At 38.7% G+C, this 18,152-nt stretch overlaps 2 protein-coding genes across 4 annotated transcripts in view; one reads left to right on the top strand and one right to left on the bottom strand.

Annotated features, from left to right (window-relative positions):
• Positions 1-558: 558 nt before the first annotated feature.
• znf503 (zinc finger protein 503) lies at positions 559-3,444 on the bottom strand. Its single transcript, XM_060872354.1, has 2 exons — positions 2,836-3,444; positions 559-2,447 (listed from the first exon to the last, which is right to left on the bottom strand). The coding sequence occupies exons 1-2, from the start codon at positions 3,088-3,090 to the stop codon at positions 1,029-1,031; spliced, it is 1,674 nt and encodes a 557-aa protein (XP_060728337.1). The 5' UTR covers positions 3,091-3,444; the 3' UTR covers positions 559-1,028.
• Positions 3,445-8,885: 5,441 nt separating this feature from the next.
• lrmda (leucine rich melanocyte differentiation associated) overlaps positions 8,886-18,152 on the top strand; it is a 250,089-nt gene continuing 240,822 nt past the window's right edge. The window contains exons 1-2 of one of the 3 annotated variants that reach the window (XM_060872356.1): positions 8,886-9,164; positions 9,539-9,639. In XM_060872356.1, the coding sequence (XP_060728339.1) occupies positions 9,123-9,164; positions 9,539-9,639 (143 nt within the window). In that variant the 5' untranslated portion in view covers positions 8,886-9,122. The remainder of the gene's footprint in view (positions 9,165-9,538; positions 9,640-18,152) is intronic. The other 2 variants (XM_060872358.1, XM_060872357.1) reach the window with 2 other exon arrangements.

The following is an 18,152-nucleotide window of genomic DNA, read 5'->3' on the forward strand; positions in this document are numbered from 1 at the left end:
CATGTTGTTGCGCTCCATTACTCCTAGTGCTCCCTGAGCAGACAGCAAATAACAAGTAACCTCCAAACTGAGATAAATCATCTATCTCAGTAAAATTACTTTACTTTACGTTCATATACAAGTGTAAATATGTTCTCAGAAATATAACTGTTTTCTGACATTATGGATCATATTAACCTTTCAGTGAAATACTGGAGTTTTAAGTTTTGTCATGCTCTGTTATTTCTTAATATGAAGAAATACTGCGTAAAATGAGCAATTTTATTCTGAAATGATATATTGTTTAATTTGTATAAAAAAAAAGTCCTCCTTTGTTATGACCTAAAAGATTAAATTCTGATGCAGCGCCAACATCTAAAAAAAAGTTTTCATTTTCTTTGTCTTACAAGATATTTACTTATTTTGATATTAAATTATTCTGATAAATTATAAGCTATGTTTATTTATGATTTGTTTATGATTTATTTATGATTTATAGTGCATCTATAAAAAAAAAATAAATCTAGATAGCCACATGTAATGTAAAGTGTTTTCATCGTATAAAAAAATACTGAAGACACAATTATGGAACAGAATTGTTTCTTATTTTTTCCAGAATACATACAAAAAAATACCAATTCTCTCTCCATGGTATACGCCTGAAAAATAACGGCAATTTAAAATTATGCGGACAATTTTTGCTGGCTTTAAAAAAACAAACATGCAAATGTAAATTATTTCCTTTTTCAATGAGACATTAAATAAGAACGTACAATACAATCATAGCAATTTCAAATGAATGCTGAACTGAAGAACCCCTATTTTTATTAGTACTCTAACATGTGTTTCACTTTTACCTACTGAGATTTAAACATAATGCACTTCTGAGTTTGCTCAAATAGTTTTCCTTTTGTATTATTGTCCGCTTTAAGCTGACATAAATAAATACAGTGGAGTCCACGGATCCAGTCCTTCAGTGGTGCGTTGATATAAAAGTCTTTATATTTGAATCTTTATAAGCTCTAAATTTTAGGGTGTGTGGGTCCGTTTCACTGGTAACCGAGAGCTGACGCTGTAGTGAGTCTCTGGCCGTACAGTGCATATGGGGAATAATAAGGACCAGCTGCGGCGGGAACAGGCACCGGGGCACCGGGAGTAGGCAACGGGCTCTTAGAGTACGGGTGATAGCGACTGCTTAGTCCGAGCGCGTGGTGTGGGCTCCTCAGCGCGAGTGTGCCGGGACTTCCAGGAGCTCCAGACGGTGGCATGTGCATGTGGCACGCCATGGCCGCGGCGGCAGCGCTGGCAAGGGACGACGAGCTCGGGTAACCCGAGATCAACTTGTCAGCACCGGTGAAGGCTGTGTGCGTCCGCAGGTGGTTAAGCAGTTCCTCTGAGGACGAGAAGCGCTTGTCGCATGGCCCGTTTGCCGACACCCAGTTGCACACATGAGGCAACGGGTCGTTGGGGAGCATGAAGCCGTAAGGGTACAAAGGATGTCCCCCGAAAGACGGTGGCGTGGAGTGCACGCCGTGCAAAGGGTGCGTCGGGTACATGAGCGGATATCCGGACTTGAGGGCCGCGGCGGCTGAGTCGTGCGTGCACGAGGCACCGGCCGCGCCCGCTAAGTGACTGGCACAGTGATAACTCAAGCAGTACGGGTCTCTACAAAGGCTGGCAGACATGATAGACGGCGGAGAAGCCCCGGCTAATGGGCTCGATCCAGCTTTGCTTGCGCCAAGGGAGCTGGCGAGCTGCGCGTTCACCAGACTTCCTCCGTGGGGCAGAAAGTGCTGAGGGTAGCCCGCGTAGGCCCCAGCTAAACTTCCCGGGTACGTCATGCCGGCAGGGGGTAAAGGGAAAACTGTCTGTCCCGGTTTGTACGGAGAAACTGGTGCCACAAGACCCGACCCCAGAACAGCTACCGAGGAAGCAGAAGACACCGACGACGATTCCGACGTAGCAGCCTTGGATCCGGACGTGGTCTCCTGGTGCTGGTTGACCTCCACGTTAATTCCAGCACAGCTCACGCTTATCCTGCTGTGGCTGACACCGGTAGCTCCAGAGCCGTCCGTGCTGCAGGTTTTATTACAGTCAGCTTCTTTCTTTTCATCCCTCTCTCCTTTGGCGTCAGACGGCATCGGGGAAGCAGAAGTGCTGGAATTCGGGCTGCCGGTGCCGGGAGTAAACGGCTGGCAGGTGGCGCTCGGCACACGGAAACCAGACTTCTCACCGCTAGAAACCCCCGAGGACGAGTCCTTCTTATCCGCTGGTTTTGAGTACGGCTTGAAGCTCGATTTATCTTCCACGCCGATGTCGCTCAGTTTTAAAGGGCCGGACTTGGTCTCCTTCTCGCTAGATCCGTTTGATGTAACCGAGGAGAGTTTAGACGAAGGCGGAGGGTCCGGTTTACCGATCTGAGAACACGTTTGCGCAAGAAGAGCCAGTGGACTTTTCTTTGCATCTAACTGCGAGAATAGACAAAACACACACACACCCAAGTAAATAACCAAATATTATATAAATGAAACACAAGCATATCGAGAAAACAACACCACAACTTAATATCTCGTGTTATAGCCCATGCTTTTGGTTTTGTTTTGGTTTTTCTGTCTGCGTATAAAGTGCTTTAGACATTGCGGACATTGCGCGGTGTGAAAGGGACTAAACAGAGACGAGAATATATTTAGGGTGAAATGTCTGGATGAACAACAGACATAATACTAAGCGTTTATGCAAAAGGGCAATCGGCATTATTTTGTTTTTCTAAATTGAGGTGTTCGATCATTTCCGCAAAACACAAATAGGTAATAAATAAATAAATAAATAAAAAGAAATAACGAATTCATGTCTTACCTCGATTGGACTAACCGGAGTAGACGGTAATGGTTGGAGATACTCCGGGTGCAAAATGTGTCCCGTGCGTGCAGTCAGCATCTTGAGAACCTTGATGGGAAGTCGCTTGGCTTGCCGTAAAGGGTCCGTTGGAGGGACAGAATGGAGAAAAGGCTTGTTGATGCTCACTGAGCTGTTATTCCGAGAACTGCAGCTTTCCCAGGCTAGATCGGTATCGCGATTTCTTAGAGCAATAGCAGAGAGCGATGTGCTCATGACCCAATTCTCATTTATTCTGGCGTTTTGTTCGTCCTATGCATCAATAACTACTTTGAAGCGATCTTCTTTGAAAACGGGCAAAAATAAAGACAAACTCATATTCCGTTTGCTCGTGGCGGAAAGCAGACCCACAGCGCGAGGCTATCGCCGATCCGGAGCTGCGCGTGACACCACAGTCATTGCGCGCTCTGCTATGCCTCCTCCCGCAGATCCATGCGCTACTCCTCCCAGCCCGAGAACTGCCCGAAATTTTCACTTCAAAAGCAACTGAATTAGTCTGAGATTAAAGCCCTTGCCGCCTTCCAATCAAATGGGACCCCGAGGTGATTGGAGGGTCAAGGGGATGTGACGTTCTCCTTTCTCTAGCGCCTCTATTTTGACAGCTTAGGGGAGGAGATTCTGGAAAATATTTTGTTTCTTGTGCACGCCGCACTTTCCAAATTCGTGGCAGCGCTCGCCTTTTTTAATGTTTAAATTGTTTAGGTTAAAAGGAAGATTTTACGTTATACCCTATGATTATTTATCTTCCAGTAGTAGCTAGTAACTCATTTAAAGATTTAACCTAGGTATGTATTAAAGAAGCCAGGTTTATAAGTTCTATAAATACTTGTTTAATCTAAAAACGAATATAAACTCAGTAAACTATTTTGAACTTCCATGTTCCATAGTTGCCTTGTGATGGCTACGTGCTTAAAAAATACCCCCAAATGTGCTAACGCTGGGCGTCTTACTTACATAAAGCACTGTTCCTCTGCTCCGTTTATTTGACGTGAAATCTGATGTGCAACAGAAGATTAACGCGTGGTGTTTGAATTCCCCAATCAGACACGCGTTGACAGGAGAAGACCAATGCAGTGATAGAAGGGATGGGAATGTCACATGTTTTCAGCATAATATACACCGCCCTTCTATTTCTATCCCAACCCCTCAGTCAACTGTCAATTCTGCTCGACCGCAATCAATCAGCTATTTGTCAGTCGCTGTCAATCCTGCTGCTGATTTATGTCAGCTCTTGTAGCTGATTACAAGCTGCGGGTGACTGAGAAAAGGGCAAATGAAAAAGAAGCACCTTGATACAGAGACACTTAATACGATCGGTACAGTCGTCTTGTTTTATTCCGTTTGGAAGGAAGGTAACGCAAAACCAGATGCGGAAAACATGGAGATCACTGTGCTCATATTGTCGGACTAGAGTAAGTATATCAGAAATGAACCAAAGTATTTTACACCATGCTCTTTAAACTTTATTGCTGAATAACTTGTTAATCTGCTGTACAGAGAATTTTATGTTGACGGTTGAAACTCTTTTTGTGAACTAATACCATGATCTAAAAGAAAATATATTGAAATAATCCACTCTTGAGATGTTTAACACTGTACTTATAACCTGTTGGATCAAGTCATTGCGCATTTGCGTTTCGATTTGTTGTGCTTTTTTTTTTTTTTTTAACATGTATTCATTTTTGTTAAACATTTCCTTTATTTCTGGAATAAAGTGGTTTTGCTCATTGTATTTTGGTGTGTGATATTCTTGAATATTGAGGAGTCGAACAGCATCAGGCCTGTGTTCAAGCTGAACATCATCCAGGTGCACAGTGCGGGAAGGGAAGTGCACTTCTTTCTTCTGCTTCGGTGTACAGTTTCACAGTCGCACAAGTCTTTCGTATTCGGCTATATTACCTCTTTTGAACAGATGGAAGCGTACCTGAACTTGCAGACAATAATTACATGCATTTCGCCTGAGGCACTGTAGCACTGTATGAGCACACTTGGATTGTAATAAAGCTTAAAAAAAAAAAAAAACGGGCCCAAGTTTTATATTCATGCACGAAGATGCGATGAGGTTATGAAATGTATTTGTTAAGGAGAAAGTATGTGAGAGAGTTTTTAGGGGAGAAGTGTGGAGAACATGCGCTGACCTCTTCACCACTGATTGGGCTAATCAGGGCTGAGGCTCCGGGCAGCTTTTCAATGCGCTGCGCCTTTCATCTCCCACTGGATGGAGGCGCTCAATTAAAAGCCTATCAGTTTGTAAGTAAATCAACGCCTATCAAAGATGTCACATCAAACAAAACGATTATTATTGCAACCCGCCTCCGCCATTAATCTCTTTCGGCGTTAATCCGGTTGACAGGTCATCTCGGAGAGCAAGAAAACCCGGAGTGGACAGTCTAGAGATGTTGAGCTCTAAGTATGTTGGCTATACATTTAATTATAAATAAATACATTTATGTCAAATAAAAAAAAAATAAACGCATATATATAGTCGCTTTTATACTGTGGGGATGAGTTTTCTCTCTCGTTACAGACGTTTCTTTTTTGTCTTCAGTTAAATTTGTGCTTTAAAACTGTACTTGAATTAACTTATTTTTTTTATTTGGTCAAAACCGCGTTAATCAGAATACAATAATTATAGAACTATAATTACTTCGAACTCACATACAAGTTAAATAACAATATTATTTTCAGGATCAAAAAAAAATATCTTCGGCTGTATTATTCAGTTTCTTACTGTCTTTTCACCAGATTCCTTTTTTTCTATTATAACACCGATCGACCACAAATTTACAAAAGGATTTCCTTCAGACGTTCAAACACAAATGAATCAAAATCATATGCTCAGTTCTTCCATTTAAAATGTGTGTATGTATGTATATATATCTATATATATATATATATATATATATATATATATATATATATATATATATATATATCTATATATATATATCTATATATATATATATAGATATATATATATATATATATATATAAATGAGGTGTTTGCATAAACTGCTTCATTGTATGGTTTATTATATATTTTGTAGCCTGGGACTAGGCTTACGAAATTTATTTGGCATCAGAAAACACTAAAGCGAGCAAAAACACAAGCGTTCAAATGGTCCCTCCTATCGGGCATTTAAAGTGCGGCTGAGGAGAAGCTCGCAGCTCAGCATGCAGAGATGTGTGTGATGGATAACAGGGCTGCTGTTCTTCTGCAGGGCCTGTCAGTGTGGGACACACTGCGTGAGTTATTAGGGCAGAGAAGGGCAGCCATAAATTTCCAGCGCCAGGCAAAAACTCTCTTTATTGTCTGCATGACGAATGGGCTTCTGAAGCAGACACCAAATACTCGGTATTACCCTTAAATGGGAACACATTTTTCAAGGCCATAATTCATGATATTTAAATAGAAAGTTTTAAACGTTTCCATATATTTCACACCGGTGACATGTTTATGAATCGCTCTCTCCATCTAAATAGAACTATTTGCCTCGACGTGTAAAGTGGACTTCTATCACACGGACACGCGAAATAAAGCGAAAAGGTTCCAATTTTCATACGGAAATGTTAATGAAAGTTAGCAAAGTATCACAATATGAATTTTTAAATAAGAACATGTTTAGGTGGAAACCAGCGTATTAAGTGTTTAAGTGGCTTATAAAAGATAAACTGAGCCCAGGTTGGTGTTTTTTTTTTTTGTTTTTTTTTTAATGAAAAATACAAAAATATTGAACATACTCCAGACAAAAAAAAATCCTAGAATACTAATTCTTATGTTTACGCCCTTAAAGTAAATAAAAGATATGTACAATAAATGCGCTTTTACGCGCGACCGACATTTGGGGATTAGTTTTTCTGTTTGTTTGGTGTTTTTTTCCCCCAACGGTCAAAGTGCTGTCATTAAAAGTAACACTACCTACTATGTGTTAAACAAAAAATTATAAGGGGAAAAAAGATTTAAAGAAATAATTCAAGACGAAAGCAACTCGCAAACCAACACTTTACCTGATATTATAAGGCTACTGCGCTCCGAAAGGGACACAAGCATAACAAACACAAAACCTTTTTTTTATAAACATCCTTTTGTTTTTGTTTGACAATATATTTATATTTCCAAAAAAACGAACTGTGCATTTAGAGAAGCTTACTGAGGTTTAGTGGTATAATTTAGCTTTAACGGCTGTAACGTGCTCGTATCCCGCAGCCTGCGCGCTTTTCTGCTGTGTGTGCATTCTCCAAAACTTCCGCATATGGGAGGAGCCAGGTGACGCAGCAGGGCGCGTGACTCGTCGCTTTTAGTGATGGGGCGGGGCTAGCAAACATTACAACAGTCTTTTCATCTAAAAAGGGTCAGAAAAGCAGAGGAAGGTTTTATTTGTCATAGAAATAAGCAATAATTATGAATGTGGACCGTACACACACAAAGAAAGCCATTCATGACAAACAATATATAAATACAATTAAATGCAGTATGGGATATTTTGAACTTTGGACAAAACATTTTATTCCAAACACAAAAGTTTTTAAGTGGTGCATTTTTTTTGTACAAAAAAGTTGGCACCACTAAAGTTAATATTTTATATCCCTGTCCTAAAATAGGACAAGCACTGAGTCACTTTCTTAAAGGTCTAAGGTTGTAAACACATGTAGATGGGTGTTGGTTCACTCATCCATGCCAAACATTTTGAACATTTTTAACTTATGGACATATGTACATATGGATTATTCTCTTTAATTCAGAACACTGGTTTTCAGTCATTTTCATATCTAGAGACTGAAATGGAGATCAATTTAACACTGATTTTGTGTTTCTGTGTTAATTAATAAGCTCTCTGTATGGCCAAATCTGAACCCCATGATAGAGGTACCCCGGCTCTGAAATATCTTGGTACTCAGCAGAATTCGTGATGTCATCAGAGCCCCTGAAATACCACCAACCTCCAAATCCCAAATCATCAAAGATCAAGCTTCATATTTTACTTTACAGTATATGAGGTGCTTTTCTTTCTTTTTTTGCCTGTTCTCTTTTGCTGCTAAACATGTTGCTGGTGTGCATTAACAAAATGTTTATTTGCAATGAGACTTCTCAAAGTTTAAGTTCTGCATAGTGTGAAATGCTCTCAGGAAAAGCTTTTTCATGTATCAATTATAAAACAGCTTATTATTATTTCCTAAATGTGATAGCAAACAGTTTATTTTAAAATGTGACAACTCCAAGACTATGAAAACTATAATGCTTTACTATTGCCCTGATTGTGTCCATTATTCCAGTTCTTGTATAGTTGTGATTCATGGAATTGTTAAATGCTTGTTGGTTTATTGTCCATTACCTGACTTGTGAAGGTCAACAACCATCTGTCTCTTTGTTTTATTTTTGTTTTCCCATGGAAAAGAAGAGATTTCACATGTAAAATCAAACTCATATTTATACCCCAGGGAAACAGGCCAGTATGTATGTGTGTGTTGGAAAAAGATAAATATAAATTGTGTATATTAGTGTATATACTTTCTATATAGTGTATATACTTTCTATATAGTGTATATACTTTCTACCTTTGTAGAACACGGTAAGAGTTCTCAGATATTCTTATCTTTGTCAAGATATAAAACGCACCACCACAACCACCCCACCACCACCACCACCACCACCAACAAGAACAACTAACTGGTGACACTAATGTAAATTATTCAGTCACTGAATTCTAACCTTGAATTTATATAATGTTCCTTGCATATTATTTGCCTGTATTTGCTTACAATTCCTCCAATGCTCCTGCAAAAACTGGATATAGCACTTTACACCTCACCATTTGGAAGAATCCAACTCTAATAGCTAAACTCCTGTAGGCAGAGTCTCATCTTTCTACTCTTGTTTGTGCTATAAGTCAGTCACAGCACATATTTTCTACGAGACGCAGTTTCGTATGAAAGTAATTACTGTATGCGCTTTGTGGACAGATGTCCGTGTGCAAACAGCACATCATGTGCTTGGACGCATGAACTGTGGCGCATGAATACGCACGCGGCCGATTTGTGGCTTGAACGGTGGCGCGCGCTTCCTTTGCAGATCAGCTGACTTTGGCTATGCGGAAGAAGTCAATTAGAAACGTTAGCTGCCGAGAAAACGGGTTTTTAAACAAAACGTTACAGTCCAAAGTATAAACCAGAGGAAGGGTTATTTTAAGTAGGTTTTTAGCAGGTTTGCTGTTGATATTTGGCACGTTGTGAGCTGTCAGAGAGGTGGAATGGCACACAGCGAGACTGGGGCTGTAGTGACTGGAACTCAGGTGAGTAAAAAAACTACAGTTCAACTCTACACACTTCCTGTTGTTTCTGTAGAGAAATAGGACGATTTATCACCTTTCTTCTTCTTCTTCTTCTTCTTCTTCTTCTTCTTCTTCTTCTTCTTCTTCTTCTTCTTCTTCTTATTATTATTATTTATAAGAACAAATAAGCTGTATCTACTTTCCTAAAGGAATAAACAAACAGTGGCATGTTATTAAAGATGGGAGTATTAAAAACATTAGGCTGATTATTATTTTTTTGCTATATCCAATAATTCCAACAGTTGCTCAGCTCAAGGCAGTTTATAAAGGTTGTATATGTCATATATATATAATCAATTTCTCCTCTTTGTCTTGTTTTATTTCATGAATTAAAGGTGTCCTATATTGGACATGATTGTGAGCTCATCCCAGAGTTTCTTGCAGCTAATTATGGGAGTCTTGCAAAACGACTAGATCTTAGCTTCAACCAACTCAGGTAAGGAGTCTATAACATCAACACATTAAAAACCTAATAATAAACAAATGCATTAAGGGACTATCACTCAGATAAGCTTTAGTTGATTGTTGTGACATTACAAGGGTCAAAGGTGAAGCAGCACTTTCATGACAAGTGTCACTTGCTGTCTAGACATCTTGGCTGCTGATGTGAGAGAAGCTGAATGTGCTGTTGGAGTATTTCTTGAACCTCCACATGTTCTTTCTCTCAAAGTTCACCACAATACATCTCTTGTTTTCAACACTGCGTGTTTTGTTATTGCCCTTCTGTTACACCATTTCTGTGGTTAACACTTTGCACATGCATTTATTTCTTTTGAAATACTTGACTCTGCCTGTATGTCTGTCTGTCTGTTTGTCTACATTCTCAGATAAATAGTACTCAATAAAAATATTGTCAGGATGGTACCCATTAGGGGTATATTTCTGAACTTTTAAGAATGATGTAAGGTACATAAATTTAGTAGTACTTGTTTTTAGAGTAAATCTTTAAAGATACTTAAGGTAAAAAAGGTATAATATTGAGAGTAGTAGTACGCAATGTATAGTTTTCTTTCTTTCTTTCTTTCTTTCTTTCTTTCTTTCTCTCTTTCTTTCTACAGTATGAAGTCACTTACTGTCAAACAGAATACTTACAAGAATATTTACCCAAATGACAGCACCATCACAGGATATGAAACATTTTATTCGGTGTACCTGCTGCGCATGTAGACACAATTTAGCATTAAGTGCAATTTAATATCTGCATTACGTGCATTATGCGGTTTGAGATGTCATCATGGCATCAAAGGGCCTTGGGTTCAGAGCTGGCATGCTGTGGCTGTATGAAAGGTCTGATCAATAAATGTGACATGTTAATGCAGAGCAAATAGAATAAAAGATTCCTTTGACAGGATATGAAGAAGCACCTTGTGGCAGGCGGGGAGGCGAATGCCATTTCACCAGTAGGACTAGCAAAGTTGATCTGACAACTAAAAGAGAAGAGATGATGGTTATAAGGTGCTTTTGTTTCAGACTTCTTTTCTTGACCTGTCAGGCCTTGAAGGACTCTGAATGGGCCTCTCTTTGTCATGTGAAAATTGTCGTCTTGAGGCAGTTATCTGTGCTGAAAATGTGGATTCTTTCGTTTAATTGATTCGCCTTGCGCTCAAGACTGTCAGATTAATAATTGTTAAACCCTGTGCTGCTTTGGCGTGTCGTGCAGAAATATGCGCTTATCAGCGCATTAATATTCCTAATGAGCCTGTGTAACCCGAGTGGCTTACCAGCATTGGTTAAAATCAGAGTATGCTTTTATTCATTTTCTGAAAATACTACAGGCAAAACATACACTGTGTGAGTTTGGACACAGAACTCATCTTCGTTATGCTGACCATTTACTTCATAAAATGAAGAGAATGAGATAAATCAATGTGAGTTTGGGTGTTATAAGAGTGCACTGCTTCTTTCCTGTTTCCTGTTTAACTGAAACTATTAACCTACTTATTTTACCCATGTAAAGTGTTTCACTATCCCATGAATGCCATAAAAACTTCAATGTAGCAAGAGACTGTACTATTTGTCATTCTCTTTCATTGGGAATGCAGCCTGTAGAGTTCATTTTGAGTTTAGACTTCATTATTTCATTTCGATTCAGTCTGAACAGTGCTTTTGGACACACAATGTTTGCCATGTATTAAAACATACACTCTTTAAATATAAAGGTGCCAGAAAATAAAATAATGCCATAGAACCATTTTTGGTTCCCCAAAGAACCCCAGAAAGAGGGTATAGTGTCCCTTTAGAGGATGGAGTTAAGAGTGAAATGTGATTAAATTATGAAATCAGGAAATGTGCTGTGCAAGACCTGCTCTTACTAATGTGCAGATAAAGCTGTCAGTGTGAATGTATATTAAACAGAAAACACATAACATATCTTGACATATATGAGTATAAACATTATTATGTGGCTTTCCTACTGTACAATTTTTTTTCACCCTTGTGTCAGTGACGTTGGTGAGAGAATGGTGTCAGAGTCTGTTCCTGTTTGGAAGCATGTGAATTCACATTCACTTTATCTAGACCTTATCACATGATGCTGTCTGTCAAGGGTTAACATTAAAGCGACGTGATGGTGAGGCAGCACCTGTCCAAAGCCAGAGTGCGGATAGCTAGCAGATGATGGCCTCGAGAGGTAATCCCAAGATGGGGTTCAGGAGCAACCTGTCATATAGAATGATGCTGTGGGTTATTGGATGCTGAAAACAGAGGAGATCTTATTTTCTTGTCTAGTCCTGTCCAGATGATCTGCAAGAAGGCATGCATCTCAGCCACCGAGGCTGAGGATAGCCGCTCTGTCGTCAGAACTGGCTCATATATCATGCTTAGATATAAGCTTGGATCAACACACGTTGGACGAGCATTCATGCTTGGGGAATTTGTGAGCATATCACAGTGATGAATGCCTGGTTCCTGTGGTCAGGGACCAGTAAAAGGCAAAGGCTAGTGAGGACACATTCTATCTTTCCATAAATGTTGTATTCTTTTAGAATCTCAGGCCTAAAATATAAAAGATTTAAATAGATTCTCTTTATTGCATCAAATAATAATATGCCTCGACGAGCACATCATGGTTATGAGAAAAGTCATGCAGTTTGGGTTTCTTTGTTGTTAACAAAAGTTAATATTGGTTCTCTGGAACTAAGGTCTGGGTCGAAGCCATGCGCTCTTTCTTTTTTCATAGTCTGTGTTAGTACACTTTTTATAGTCAGCATGTTAACAATCATTTAACTGTCGTATCCTGGTTAGGGTTGCGGTGGGACTGGGGCCTGTTCCTGGAACCCTTGGTCGTGAGACGGGAATACATCCCGGATGAGATGACACTAAGTCTCAGGGATCCATGCATGCCCACATTCACATGCTTATTCTCTTTGCTTATTAACTTTGCTGCATTGGTTTAATCTCAGATGAGAGATATTGAAATGACATAATTTGAAATTATGACCTTTGTGTGTTTGAGCTATGATGTAGCGAAGAAAAAAAAACGCACTGGTGCCCTCACGTATGTCTTTTGTTAGCAGCAAGCACTGAACAGCCATGTTGATATGATGTGACTTGTTGGGTTGAGGAGACCATCCCAACGTTTCTGATTTGGTGTTGGAAACGATGAATCCCGATCTGATGTTGAATGCTTCATTAGAGAGCATAAAGTGCTATATACTTTATTATTATATCGTATAATATTTATGTACAAAAATGAATTTCAGAATTTCAGGATCTGTCTGTCTTTATGTCTGTTTTATTGCGTTTTGTCTGTTCTCTGTCTTACTGGTAGGAAATATACATATTATCATATGGAATGTGCTCATAAATGTCTTTAGCTAGTAGCACTTTGTAGTATAGTCCTTAAATCTGTACCCAGTTACTACAGAAATGGTTTGGAATTCTGATGTTAGTTTAGTGGTTGTTCAGTGGTTAAGATGTTGGACAACTGATTGGAAAGTTGTGAGCCAAGCTGCTACTCCTCTTGGCAAGTCCCTTAACCCTCTACTGCTCATTTGGGTAAATGAGATAAATGTAAAGTTGTCCTAAATAAAGTTATTTGCCAATATGGCTTAAATTTAAATTGTATATATTTTTATAACATTTCTTGAAAATCATTAGCCCTCTGTGTGTGTGTGTGTGTGTGGTTGTTTTTTTTTTGTTTTTTCTTTTTTTCTTTTTTATTTTATTTTATTTTTTGGAAACTAAACCTTTCCTATCTCTTGCCTTTATAAATTTAGTACAGTGCAGTTTTTCCTCGAGCTGCATGCATAGTAATTTAGTGAGAAAGCTTTCATAGTTTAGAAACGAATCAAATATGCTAACTTCAATTTTTAAAGGAGAAGCGCTTTACATATTCAGTGGCCTGTCATGACGAGACCTATGTAGTCCGGTGAAACTAGAGTAAGGAGACAAAGTGTGGTGTCTGGGTACAGTGAGAAATGAAATAAAACCGTGTACGGGCTGTCAGCAGTGTCGTTTTAAATTCATATCTAAAGCACATTATGATATTACTCTGTAGCTTTATGTCTCATTCAACTGTCTCTCTTCATTCGTCATGAACAACAGTGGATCTTTCAAAACCCTTGCATTCCGACATCAGAAGGCTCCTGCTAATTGACAAATGAGAGTCAGCGGTATGAAGTGCACCCTTTCCATCAAAGTTGTGTGAAATCTCCTATTTGATGGTTCTGTTATTGGCACGAGTCAGGAAGAGGCATCGCTCAGCACCAAAATGAGAAGTGACAAAGGAAGAAGGGGCTGTCATTGTCCTGTGGGTATGCTCAATCTGCGACAATGCCAGTATGCAGATAAAATGTCAGTTAAAAGAGTGCGAGGGGGAGAAACTGTCGGAGCGAGGTCTTCAAATCACTTAGCTGAGAAAGGGAGTGGAAATTGATGCTTGAGCAGAAATGAGAATTTTCCATATCTGATCTATCAGGCTTACTTAGCACTAATATTTGGGAGCAGCCTTGAATATCTTGCTTGTATTAGAAAATGCAATGTTCTTTAAGCTTATAAGACAGCGTCTTCTGCTCTGAATGTAATGTATGCATTTTCATTTGCAGCACAGCTTTTTATAAATCAACTATGCAATGATAAACCACATTTAATTTATCTGAACAAATTGTAGCGCTATGATTTCTTCCAGGAGTGACGAGCTGACAGGGTGGCTAGTAATAACGATAATACAGAGGACTTCCTTTTAGATGCATTATTCTTGACAAGTTTGTTCCTAGCTGTTTTGCTAATGGGAAAAAAAAAGATTTTTTTTTGTTTTCCTCTTTTGCAGCACCGTTTAAGACGTGACCCAATTATGTTTTTTTTTTTTAAAAAAAAAACCCTGTTATATACTGGATTTTCAAGAAGACTCAGGGAAATGAAAAGAATAAATATCATCACATTTCTCTGGGGATCACAGAATGACAGCATTTGTTGGGAAAAGATGACTGACAAGGAACAACAGTGATTTTAAAATTTTTACTTATGAGATAAATAAATTCATTTCCACCCCATGGCTACAACATATAATATAATTTCTGGAAATAAATCGCCGAGATTGCCGCAGGATTGTTCTTGACCCTCAGCTATACATCTTAAGGAAGTTATTCGTTTTTGTATAATCTCTTGCTTTTTATAGATTGTTTATATATTCATTGCCTAGCATATTTGCTTTACTTTTCCTGATTTTTTTCTTCTTCTTGTTATTGTTATTCAATAATATTACTTGTCTGCGTACATTGTGCTAGTTTACTTAACTCTTATTAGAAGCAGGACTGTAATCCAAGTGCTTGAGGCCGTGTAAAAAGCTGCTGCAGAGTGTACCGTCTCCATGGCCTTTGCCAAAACAGATGGTCCAAGCGCCAACAAGGAAAGATCATCATGTCCCACTAGATTAGTTTTGAAATGTTCTTGCAGGCAAGTCGTACACTATGTGTTCATGTAAGATCTTTTTTTTTCTGATGCAAGTTGCTGTATTTAAATCAAAGCAACATGGGCTTCACTGGGAATTTGCTCCGTCCTCATATTGCTGAGAGGATTCCTAAACATGCTTAACAATGCACTGATTTACTGTTGAAAAGTCTGACTAAACCAGATGTTTAGAGCCTCTGTACATCTGTAGCAAAGCAGTTATCTAACTAACTAACTAACTAACCCTTTAATAAAGTTAAAGTTCCAGTGGTGTTATCCTCTTGGATATTATTTAAGCACAACCCTGTGTACCTTTCAAATGGTGTTAATTTAGCTACTAACGTGAATCATTGTAACCCTAAAAACTTTGTGAGAGTGAATACTGATATTGTTTTAAGTTTCGAATCTGACTTATGCGAAAGGTATGAGAATAAAAAACAATTGCATGTAGTTTTCTTCCATAAGACATTTATTATGAGTTCTGCATGGATCCAGATCATTTGAAAAGGGTCACAAACTATTCTGTAATGTTTGTTTAAAGGGTTCACTGTACTGATCATGTCTGAAGGAATACGAAACAAGACATACTGGCAACTAAAGCACCTGGAACGTAAATATCTACCTGCGACTGAAATTGTGTAGCTCTGAAATAATTCCTAATAGTGCCTCGGTATATGTAGGGTATAAAGCATTGAGTAGTCAGATCCAGAAATGTCCTCACTATGTGTATGATTTTATAGGTATATAGCGCTCTAGAGAAGGAGAGTGTATCCTGCAAGCGCCACCTCTGTGGTGTAATTCCCTCCAACAATATGGCATAAATCATGGTTTTATTGTTACAATGCAGCAAAAGACCCCCGATGGCAAAAGAATTGTCTTTAAATCACCGTCAGCATTACCATCGGCCAAATCTCCTCCCAGAATACTCTACTGTAGTGTCTGATCCCAGCAAAGCTTATACTGTCTGTGCTGAAAAGAACGCAATGCTTTCCTTATTTCCTATTTTTCCAATATATGTGTGAGTGTCTATTATATATATATATATATATATATATATATATATATATATATATATATATATATATATATATATATATATAGATATAGATATACACACACACACACACACACACACACACACATATGTGTGTATATATATATATATATATATATATATATATATATATATATATATATATATATATATATATATATATAATATTTTTTCCTTTATAACTGCATCCTCTTTTTTATTGTATATCATAAGACTGATGGTGTGTCTATGACACAGTGATTTACAGGCCTTTAGTTTTCTGTGGCAGGGCTTTAGAGGGCAGAGCTGATGTGCAGCCAACACTTTGGAGGGGTAGAATAAAAGTTGACATTTTATTGGCTTTAAGGAAGAGAGAATAGGAAGGCCGGTCATACACGCAAGGCGGTAATAGTTTCTGTGCTTTCGGTTTCTGAGCTCTGCCAGCTGTCACAGTGCCCCTTGAAACAAAGGAAAAATTTATTGGGTATTATTTAGAAGCATGTCAGTGGTAATGACTACAGCTATGATTTCAATTATCACCCACTAAATATAGCTTAATTCACTGTGCCGGTAGACCTAATGAGTGAATCTGACATCATTTTTCAAAAATTTGATACTATTCCATTTTAATATTTTATGTCGATCGCTGGTTTCATTTTCCTCCCTCGCATTTGGCATGGAGGGAAGGGCCTTGTCCCTCATGGATTGTTGTACCGTCAGCGTTCTGTAGTTCAGAGTCTTCCCAGGGATATATTTTTTCCATTGACAGAAATCCAATTAGTTTTAGTACACAGCCTGGCTGAATAAAAAAGCCTCTTAAAACCTGCAATATCTTTCCTTAGCGCTTAAGCAGAACACAAAGTCCAGGATAGATTTTTACAGCCTGTCCTGATCAGGTCAAGCATGGCTGACAGGCATTGTACAAACCATTTAACTACTCCTCTTATTCACTCTTTCACATTGGTATTACCTGAAAATGTCTTCTTAATGTGTAGATCATTATTGTGTTTTATTTTCAAATATATCCGTGTGCACTTTAGTTGTATAATTTTTTGCGCTTAAAAAAAAAGGTCTGACCTGCAGCCCAGCTGCCTGTGTCATCAAGGTGTTGAGTTAGAGAAGCACTAAAACCCTAAATCTCTGTTAGTCCGTGGATTTTTTCCAGCTGATGTCCACCATCAAGCACAGCCATCCTGCTGATTAATGATGTAAGCAACTCTGAGGTATGGAACGTATTAGTACTTTGAAGCAAAAAAGGGTCTGTCATCCTTTAACTTCCACTGCACTCTTCCCAATAGGGGAAAAAATTTAGCAGCTTGGAAAAGGAACAAAGGAGTTTCCCCTCAGTGTTGCCCTCTGTCTGTGTTTGCTTCATGACACTTTGTCTCCCACAGCCTCTCCTGGAGAGACAGCCCTGAAAAGTGAAGACAGATACGCAGACGTTATCGTGCCAAGACTTGAGGATTGTAGCTCTTTTTTCTGTTTTCAAGTTTGGGTAAAATTTCTCAAGCGGACGATATGATAAATGTCGACACTGTATGAATTTATCCGAGCGATATAAAACACGCCGTGAACCCTGTCATTAGGAATTTACTCCTCCGAACGCTCGTCATTATTAGAAAATATTTGCCAGAACATTTCGTGTATAGATGGTGCCCAGAATAATAAGTCAAGCCTCTGTGTTTTGACTGCTGTTAAGCAGTGACGTGCCACCTGCAGAGTGATGAACTGGAGTGTACTGTCCAAATTGCTTGCTTTGCAAACGTGCACTGGCCCAGAGAGGAGCACATTTTTCCCCCCTGTGCAGAAGACCATAGAGGGTTTAAACAGCTGCTGCAGATTTTGAACACAGCTGCACTACATTTCCCTTCGCACACTTCAGAGTCATTCACAGGCATAGCACACCTCTGTTACACTACTTAAAGAAATCACCATCTCTTTATTCTGTAGGATCTGAAAACATACTGTCAGTGTTATTGCCTTAATATTGTCACTATTAGTCTTATATACTATTAGAAATATTCAAT

Source organism: Tachysurus vachellii, chromosome 6 (assembly GCF_030014155.1).
Source record: "Tachysurus vachellii isolate PV-2020 chromosome 6, HZAU_Pvac_v1, whole genome shotgun sequence".
Classification (NCBI taxonomy): Eukaryota; Metazoa; Chordata; class Actinopteri; order Siluriformes; family Bagridae; genus Tachysurus; species Tachysurus vachellii.

Excerpts from the sequence above, each read along its gene's own strand:
- znf503 (XM_060872354.1), bottom strand. The coding sequence starts at position 3,090 with ATGAGCACATCGCTCTCTGCTATTGCTCTAAGAAATCGCGATACCGAT. Across the intron at positions 2,448-2,835 it reads CTCCGGTTAGTCCAATCGAG|TTAGATGCAAAGAAAAGTCC; the intron begins GTAAGACATGAA and ends CTATTCTCGCAG.